Source organism: Rhamphochromis longiceps, linkage group LG22, assembly GCF_057381845.1.
Source record: "Rhamphochromis longiceps isolate RC_006_pf linkage group LG22, R_longiceps_female_GT1.1, whole genome shotgun sequence".
NCBI classification, from domain to species: Eukaryota; Metazoa; Chordata; class Actinopteri; order Cichliformes; family Cichlidae; genus Rhamphochromis; species Rhamphochromis longiceps.
Window position 1 is genome coordinate 11652544 of NC_140577.1, and position 9760 is coordinate 11662303.

At 38.3% G+C, this 9760-nt stretch overlaps 1 protein-coding gene across 1 annotated transcript; it reads left to right on the top strand.

Moving 5' to 3' along the window:
* The first annotated feature begins 389 nt into the window (after positions 1-389).
* On the top strand, positions 390-8962 carry LOC146643459 (uncharacterized). The gene is made up of 4 exons (XM_085396921.1): positions 390-522; positions 2250-2360; positions 5986-7147; positions 8827-8962. The coding sequence occupies exons 1-3, from the start codon at positions 471-473 to the stop codon at positions 6204-6206; spliced, it is 384 nt and encodes a 127-aa protein (XP_085253047.1). The 5' UTR covers positions 390-470; the 3' UTR covers positions 6207-7147; positions 8827-8962.
* Positions 8963-9760: the final 798 nt, after the last annotated feature.

The following is a 9760-nucleotide window of genomic DNA, read 5'->3' on the forward strand; positions in this document are numbered from 1 at the left end:
TACTGTAATTATGTGGCAGCTCTATATCATGAGAATGAAAGGAGTGCACTGGGCATTGTTCTTTATAAAACCAAATGCATTATAGGAAAATGATGATACTGGTTTTAAATATTTTCCAGTTTGCAAAGGTTCAAACACAGTGAGACTCCAGTGATCTTTTTTTCTCTCTTTTGTGTGTGTTCCTTTTTCAATAGGCTTCATCCTTTTCAAACAGATCTCAGTTGGCTGCGAGGTAATATATCGGCAGATGAATAGAAATCAGAGTTAACATTAATCTATTGTCTGCATTCAGACAATATTCCGACATTATTGTTTGTATTCAGGACCTGATGATACGCCTTTCCACACATAAGCAGCTGAGCAGAGTTAAGAACCTCATCTGAAACCATCGCCAGCGCTCATCTGGAAACTTGTTTTTGGTCTTTTTATCTGCAATTTCTCAATAAAACACTCAACTGTGTAAAAGCAAGATGAAAAATCTTCTGTGGATCTGTGCAGCACTGATGGCCCTGTTTGCTACAGGTAAGATGGACCAGATGCTGGTGCAATTGTACATTTTTAGTCTTTTTAAGAATATAAAAATGTCTTCACCAAAAACTGTTTTGAGCACAAATTTACTTTCACCAGTGGTCACATCTTTGAACGTCTCAGGTTACAAACAAATTTATCACACTTTTAATTAAAATTAGCAACATTTCAGCATAAGTGTTATGAAACAGTAAGACGGTCCTGGTTTCAAATCCACTGTCTGCTCTTCCTGTGTGGAGCTTCTCTCTGGGTGATCCACAACCCAGAGAGCAGCAGTTTCTGGGGTTAGTTACTGATTCTATCTTGGCTACTGGTGTGAGTATGAGTACGAACGTTATCTGTGTTTACGCTGTGACAGACTGGTCACCTGTCCAGTGTGTACCCTGCATCTGAAGTATGTACAATGTAGTTTTAAAGTGCTTTTACTTAAATATTTGCATGTTTCACTAATTTTTTTTTTTTAATGTATTTATTTGTTTGTTTATTCATTAATTTAATCTGGATATTTCAAGGCTTTTTCTTATGACCCACCTATGACACATATACATAAACTTTGATATGTAGTTTTAACAATAAAATGCAATGAAATGATTTAAAAATTATAATAAAATAACCTGTAAAAAAAGAAAAGTACTTTTGCTTTTAATACTACAAACTACAGTCACACATGTCCAGACACTGGTGAGTAACCCCTGGCAACCAGCGGTTGCTTGGAGAAATTGTGTATTTCACAGGTGGCTGGCAAGTGCTTCCTGGAAGGCTACTGGAAGTCAGATAAACAGATTGTATAACAGTGGATTTGAATGTGTGAGTTAAATTTACGCTGTAGTTTCATCACCTCCCAATCACGTCATGATCAGCTTAGCCACACACACACAGATTTCACAAGGTGCATCTTTTATTTTCAAGACACTTTTCACAGTTTTGGCATCTTCCATGCTGTGGGTGTCCACAGTAGTCTGCTCACGAACAGAGCAACCGCAAGAAGATCTTGCACTGCATACCTCTTTGCAGCTGACCTCACCTGCTGACCGACAGCAACCACTTGCCAACCCATTCTGTTTCTTTTCCCTAGCAACCAGCGGTTGTCAGGGAGTTACCAACCAAATTAAAAATATTTGCAATCAGTGATGGCTTTTTGATTTTTTAAATTTAAATCAGTGTCATTAAATATCTACCATTAAACATGTTTTGTCTTGTAAATGTTTTTATCACATAATTTTTGTGTGTTTTGTGTAAGTGCATCATCCCACATGCACTTATCCAGCATATATGGGGCGACCGTAGCTCAAGGGGTTGGGAAGCGTATCTGTAACCGGAAGGTCGCCGGTTCGATCCCCGGGCTCTCTGTCCTGGTCGTTGTGTCCTTGGGCAAGACCCTTTACCCTGCCGCCTTCTGGTGTTGGCCAAGGGGGCCGATGGCGCGATATGGCAGCATCGCTTCTGTCAGTCTGCCCCAGGGCAGCTGTGGCTACAACCGTAGCTTGCCTCCACCAGTGTGTGAATGCAAGAGTGAATGAATAGTGGCATTGTAAAGTGCCTTGAAAAGCGCTATATAAATGCAGTCCATTATATATAACTAGAAAATTAGAAAAAAATGACTTAACACCATCAGGAAACTGAATGAGTTATCTGATTTATGTTTGATAAATTTTCCAGTAACTTGTGGTCATAACTTCCTGAACAGTTTCTTGAAATTTCTCTTCCTCCTTGGTTCACAGGCAAATCGCTGACTTGTAACACATGCACAGCGGGTTTTGGACCTAACTGCTTGTTCAGCTCCACTGAGAGCTGCAACAACACCCAGTTCAGTTGCTACACGGGAAAAGTGGGTGAGTAACACGAATCAGCAGGTTGATTCTGTGAATTCTTACCTGAAATAAAAGGACTTGAAGAATTCTGTCTGCACATCAAACACATTGCTACAGGTACATTCCAGAGTTAAGAAGCTTGGAAAGAAAAGCGTCTGAGAAGCTTCTTCAGTTCTGAACTGTACTAAAGAAGCTTCTCCAATGAGAGGTGAAACCTTAACTTCCAGAGTTAAGGTAAAGGCATGATGTCTGGTGTTAACATAGACTGTATATAAAAGATGGTCAACACCACCTGGATATCACCCAATATCCTCTTTGATTCCAAACAGGGATCATAATTTATAAACTGCCTGCTGTATTCGCTATGATTTGAAATTATCACCAAATTTACCTATATATTTATTGTAATAAAAGTCTATTAAATTATATTTCAAACATACAATATATATGCAGGACTTGGGTTTTTGTTTATTAAAATCATAAATGGTTTGTGTGTATATGTGTGTGTATATTGTGTATACACATTAGATGCCAAACGTGAGTTGTATCCTTTTTTAAGATTCAACATTTTAGAAGTTTATTGTCATATACACCGCAAAACAAAAATGGTCACGCTGAGCAATGAAATGCTTACTTTGCATGTTCCCTTCACACAAATAAATAAACAACTAACTAAAATAAATAAATAAATGAACTTATCTCTAAGCATAGAAAAAATAATAAATAAATAATGACGAGTGACATTTAATGGCAATAAATTGAATCTAATCTAATCTAAAGACAGAAAATATTTCAAATAAACTGTGAGCTGTGTGGTGGAAGTCAAAGCAATAATCTAAAAATAGATTATAAAATGTAATGAATTAAGACTTTTAAAGGTGAAACCTCATTTTCAGTCTATTTTCTTAAGGTTTTCTTCCATCTGCTGGTCAGTTTTTAGTTTCTTGCTCAGTGAAGCAAGTTTTAGTTTCAGCCTAAGTGGAGTAAAAGCATGAAGAAAACAGTGAAGAAAGTGTGTTACTGCAGAGAAAAAGGAGAAATGTTCATGTTTCACAGCTGGTCATACCTGCTTTGCTAGCAAACAGGAGCAGAGGTAACCATGTTTTTTGTCTTACTCATGGGTGCATTTGTTTATTTCATGCAGTACAGTGCATCTGTATCAACGTGGGTGAGGTAAACTGGGTGTGTATAAAATAATGAATTCATTACTAATGAAATATTCCATGAAATAGGTGTTTCTATCGAAATTACTATAATTAATTAAGGATATTTTATTTTGTATGGATTTTGGTGCTCCTTGTTAAAGCACTGGTAATCTTTGTATCACAATCAAAAAGTTCCTATTCAGTTCCTTTTTGAACAACCAGGACAAAAGTAAACTGGATTATTGGATCATTTGTATCTGGATTACACCTGTTTGAACAACCAGGTCAAGAGGTTACGTGCAGGGTGCGGGTTAAGTTAAGGTTAACTTAGGAATGTGGTTGTGAGGCTGCACATAGCCACGTCTGCGTGATGTAAAACTATGAAGAGAATCCACGGGTAGTGGGAGAAATTCACCTTTAGAAGAAATGCTTTAAGAAGTCAGGTGAAGAAAACAGGATGTTTTGGTTGAAGAAATGATTAAAAACAAGAGGTAGACGTTTGAGTCCTCTGTTAACCCAACTGTAAGTACTTATTTTAAATAAAATTGTTATTTGCCCCTTTGTTTAGGTTTAGACAACACAACCCGGTAGGGTAAGCTTTACCACAAAATGTGGCTTGAATTCAACTCAGTTCAATTCAGTTTTATTTATATAGCCGAAAATCACAACAGTCACCTCAGGGCATTGTAAGACAAACACCCTACAACACAAGTTTGGGTTCTAATAAACCATATCACAACATTAGCAGACCAGCAAATAACAAAACAGAGAACCAGTCATAGAGATCTGATTTCAGAAACAAATCTGACCTCCATCTTTAGACTTCTTTAGGCAAAAACAATAGGGACATGAGTGAGGACACTGGGTTTTTGTGCATCTGCAGTGACAGTGTTACTTCCCTGTAGCTTTCTCCTACTGAGTTGTTAATTGTTTCCTAGACCTGTGTAAGGCTGTGGAGCGTGAAAAACCTGTACTGCAAGCACAGATCAGGGTGTGGCTGGCACGAAGAATAATTACTTCATCCTGTATGTCTGACAACCCCATCAAAAATTGCGGTTTGCATGAAACCTTGAGTCATTCCAGAAGATGTTCTGACTGGTTGTGAAACAAGCAGTTTGGATTTAGTTACACAACGTTTAAATGTGCCACAGCAACAACAGCAGAGTGTCCCACAAAGATTAAAGTCTGCTCCAGGCTGTGTTGTTACTAACTCCACCTTCAGCTACAGCCTTCCAATACTGCTGTGTTCACAGTTTAATGGAACAAGACTGTGGCGGTGCAGAATAACTGGTGCTTTATTTCAAGTCCTATGCATCATCGCCAGACTTTGCTTTCAGTATGGGAGGCATGTCAGGGGGATTCAGGAGATCCTGACAGTGTTTTTTCTACCACCTGAAGTCAGCAGCACATCACCCCCATTGCACACAGTGTGAAAGAGTATTGCTTCCTCCTGAGTCACCTGATGGTTTGCCAAAATCAATTTGAGGCCACTTGCCCTCTATCCCCTACCCCGAGATTAACTTGGTGTGGGACCCATGGGTGCTTTCTCAATAGTTTATTGTCAGGAACAATTTGCCTTAGGAGACCCTACCAGGGGTAAATTAGCCCTGACAACAAACCTCCTGAAATCACTGGAACGCACAAAGCCCTCTCACACGATAAGGCGGTGATTCACTGAGATTTTGTCCCAAAACCTTTGTTTTTTCTTACATACCCCTCCAATATCTTACAATTCCAAGGTAATTGGTGGCTGTAGCTCAGGTGGCAGAGCAGGTCAGCTACTAATCAGAAAGTCGGTGGTGTGATCCCAGGCTGCCTCCTGGCTGCATGCCAAATCTTGTTGGGCAAGACACTAGTCCCATGTTTGCCTACTGGTGGAGGTCAGAGGGCCCGGTGGCGCCAGTGTCTAGCAGCCTTGCCTCTGTCAGTGCGCCCCAGGGTGGTTGTGGCTACAATGTAGCTTGCCATCACCAGTGTGTGAATGACTGAATGTAGTGTAAAGCGCTTTGGGGTCCTTAGGGACTAAGTAAACCGCTATACAAATGCAGGCCATTTACCATTTTAATTGTTCATAATTTCTTACTTTTATTTGAGCCTAAATATTTCACAATGAAAACATTAAATAAGGTTGCAGCTGCTCTCATGTCACAAGAGATCGCCAAGCAGGTTTAAGGCATGATCGGCTTTCTGAGCCACCGTAAAGTGGATTTATGTTTCCAGCTGCACTCAAGCCTGCAATTTTTCACATGCCAAACAAATATAAAAAGCACCACACTATGAAGCAAATATATAAGTTAAAATACAAAAATGCTGAAAGATTAAAACAGTGGTTACTATCCAGCAATCTGCAACCATTTTTTCTGATTGTCTTTATTTAAATGTATCCAAAAGGGCAAATCATTCAGAATCTCAGAACAACCTTACACAACTTAGACTTCAGTGGAATAAAGTAGAATCTGAGAATAATCTGTAAAAATCATGCTTGTTTTTCCTCTTTTTAGACTTTGACATCAGTAAGTGGATGACTTTACAAAATCAGGGCTGCGTGTCTTCGTCTCTCTGCAACCAAACAGAAAAAGGATCCCTGCTGGGAATCACCTACACCCTCACTAGGAAGTGCTGCACCACCGACCAATGTAACGGAGCTTCATCTGCTCACCTTCCTCTCGCCGCTGCATTGGGCGCATGCCTGGCAGCCGTCTGTAGCCCGTGGGCCTTCTGAAGGCAAAAACAAGCAGCAAAAATAAAAACTGTTTTCTTCTTTCCCAAAAGGTTGGTTGTGTTCATCTGGAAGTAGCATTGTCAGTGGGAGAAACTTTGCGTCACTCATTCAAGTGACTTCTTCAGTCTAAGCTGACTGCATGTTTCCCCAATCTTATAAACAGTACCTTCGCACAATGACTGAAACTGTAACCCCCTGAATGAACAATGTGCCGTGAGGTCGATTCATTGATCATTCATATGCAAATTCCCATGACCATTGATCAAAAACCACTAATCAATTCAATTCAATAAAACTTTATTGATCCTGAAGGTTGACCCCAAAGGAAATTGGGTTGGGAAATTCACAGAGAGTTGGGGAATGGCTACATCCAGATGAACAGTCAATCTTTTGGGATTTACTTACCTGGATGACTGAGCATGCATCAAGACATAACTTCTTCTTTGTTTTTAATGCAGGGTTTTGTTTTGTTTCTTTACTTTGTTCATTGACTAAACTTCTGTATTCTGTGCAGAATATCTGTTTTACTGCACTTATGATGTAGCGCAGGAAATGAGTGAATACACAATAGAAAAGATGTAATTAGTATTAACAGTTAGCATTTTAAAGTCCATGAAATCTGTTGAACAAATACTAAAAGGTGTTTGTGCTCCGAATTACCTTTTGAGAAATTGATTTTAATTTTTTCCTGTGAATGCTTGTGACGTTTTAGATAATTGGCTGGAGAGTTGCTGTTGGAACAAAAAAACCTGATAAACTACATTCCTGCATGTTCCTTTTAAGTCAATCCATTGTTTAAATGTTGCACATTGTTTTCTCTAAATTCACCTGACACACGCACACGTAACTCGGACCTAACCTAGTTATTTTAAGAAGACTTGTGTGAATGATGAATAATTTTTGGAAAGCGACAATTGTCTTGGGTGCCTTCATCGCAGCAGGTAAGTTACAGAAAGCATCAAAATTAAGAGGTTGGGGTTTTTTTTTTTAGCAAGTGGTGGATTCCCAAACTGCTTTTAAAATACCCGTAACATCACAGCATAATATTTCAGTTTTTATTTTGGATGTTGGACCAGAGACCACCAGCAGTCCCAGGAAATTCAAAACATCCCAGATTTTAGAATTAAAGTAAGAAAATAGATGACTTATATTGACTATGAGTGTTATGATGATTTCTGATATGAGGTTCAGTTCTACGGTGGTGATCGCAGGGGATGATCGTTCAGCTCTTTAATGGCAGATTTAGCGTGGGTGTGGGTATGTGTGTGTGTGTGTGTGTGGTTCAGTCTTATGGACGCACACTCTCATTGAACCCACATAAACTGCTCCCGAGCATAACTTGTGATTCACACTGCCTCCCTGAACACCATTTTTCATCCCAGTCAAACATTACTCACAAAACGGTCGCGCCCTCTAGTGGCGAGGCAGAAAACTGCATCACAGCCCTGCCTTCAGAACAATGAGATAATTATAATTATATGATTATTAGGGTCACATTAAGAAAGAAAATATGCCCTGTGTAGATGAGTCACGAAACAAATTAATCAGCTGTCTTATCGTGTCTCGTGATTCAGCATACATCCTCTTTACTGCACTGATATCTGCACATCTGTCCACCGACCAGCCCTTCCAAGTTTGTGTGGTTTTTCTTTCCTTCTGACCAGATCTGGCTTTCTGCGTCATCCCTTGAGCATAAATGTACATGTCAACACGTTGTTTCTATGTCCTAAAAGACAAATATTTCACATTGTAACTAACACTTATTCTGAAGTACGATTCCACCATCTCATATACACTTTCAGTTTGTCTTGAAACCTCTGTAATCTCCGTCTACGTTTTTCTCAAAATAGAATTTCAGGTTTAATCTCAAAATTTCTACTTTATTCTCAACAATATTTTTTGTTGTAGATGACTGAGATACACGGGCTGAGATAAGAGAACTGTAAGTGACCCAACTTAAAAGTACCTGAACTTTTAGGTTGCGGCTATAAGGAAATGATTGTTCCTGAACATCGATGTTCAGGGGAGGGAAAAAAGCCAGAAATCAGCTTTGGTCCTGTGGACTTTACAGTTGATTCCTTAAAAAGTTCCTCATCATTTCTCAACGAGGAAACATATCTTCTAATCATTTAAGACTAAAAACGCAAAATAAAAATTTAATAATTAAATAACAAACAAGTAATAATAATAATAATAATAATAATAATAATAATAATAATCATTTCTTATACAGAACTTTTTAAACAAAGTTATAAAAGCGCTTTACAGAAAGACATTTAAAAAATAAAATAAAATCACAGAAAAGGTTGGGCTTTTAAAAAGTAATTATTAAAAAGTCTTTTTGTTAAAGAAAATTTTAAGAAGAGACTTTAAAAGTGATAAAGTAGTTAAAGTAGTTGAATTCTTAGATTGCACAAAGACAACATAAGTTTAAAAACTACTCCATTATGGCATTCTGAATGAAGCCACTTACCATTATGGGTCTATTTTGCTCTCAGTTGTCTGATCTTTTACTTAACTGTATTTCTTTCATTGTGGAACCTTTTACTTGTAAAATACATTTTTTTGTGATGTATTTTTTAATTTGTTTTTGGGGAAATGCTTCCTCCACTATTAACAGAGGCAAACAGATGAAACTGTGGACTGACTGAAACCTGATCCCTCTGCTGTTTCCCCCCCACTTCACAGCACAATGCCTGACCTGTCGTCAGTGTCCCATTGGCATCTTTGGAACATGCTTCCTATCAAAAGATGTCACTTGTACTAATACAAATCAGAGCTGCTTCACAGGAGATGCACGTAAGGAAACTTTTTTTCCTCTATTGTGAAGATATTCAGACAGAGAAAGCTCAGAACTGAGGAAACACATAAGGAAAAACAGAAATACTTTCCGTCTTTGTTCGAATGACAAAGGTTGATTGAACAAAATCAAATATTTCAGGTGAAATTATTACATTAAAAATTTAGGGTTGCCTGTCAAATACTAAAGCTCAGTACAAAACAGAGATACATCTTTGGGTGTGCAGCAGCTCCGTGTTAAAAAAAACAAAACCAAAAAACTTTAGCCAAAGAAAATTTTAGTCAGATCAGAAAACTTGACGTCGTATGGAAGCTTGTTTCCACCACTGAATAACCTGAATAACTTATTGCTATCAAAAAGGCACAAAAATTGGAGTAATTATCTGTAAATTTTAACAAAATTACTGTGGCGGAAACAAACGTCCACACCAGGAACTATTTGAAAATATTAACACAGTTACCATTTCAAGAGGCAGATGTCATAGTCACTTGCCAATAATTATTTAAATGCCTCCAAGCAACTTATGCATTCCTTTTGTTCACACCCAGAGTTCATACCGCCTGAAAGGAACTGGAAGATTGGCAGTTTCCATCCCCTGGCTCCTTTAGTCACAGTGTATAGGCTACTTGAGCCCCGAAGTTGTCCCCGATGTATCCATCGGAATTTGAGTGTGTAAATGTTTGATGTGCTTAGATACAACTTTGGTAAGACTCAAAACTAAAGGGACCTTGATGATAACATAACAAACCTTAAC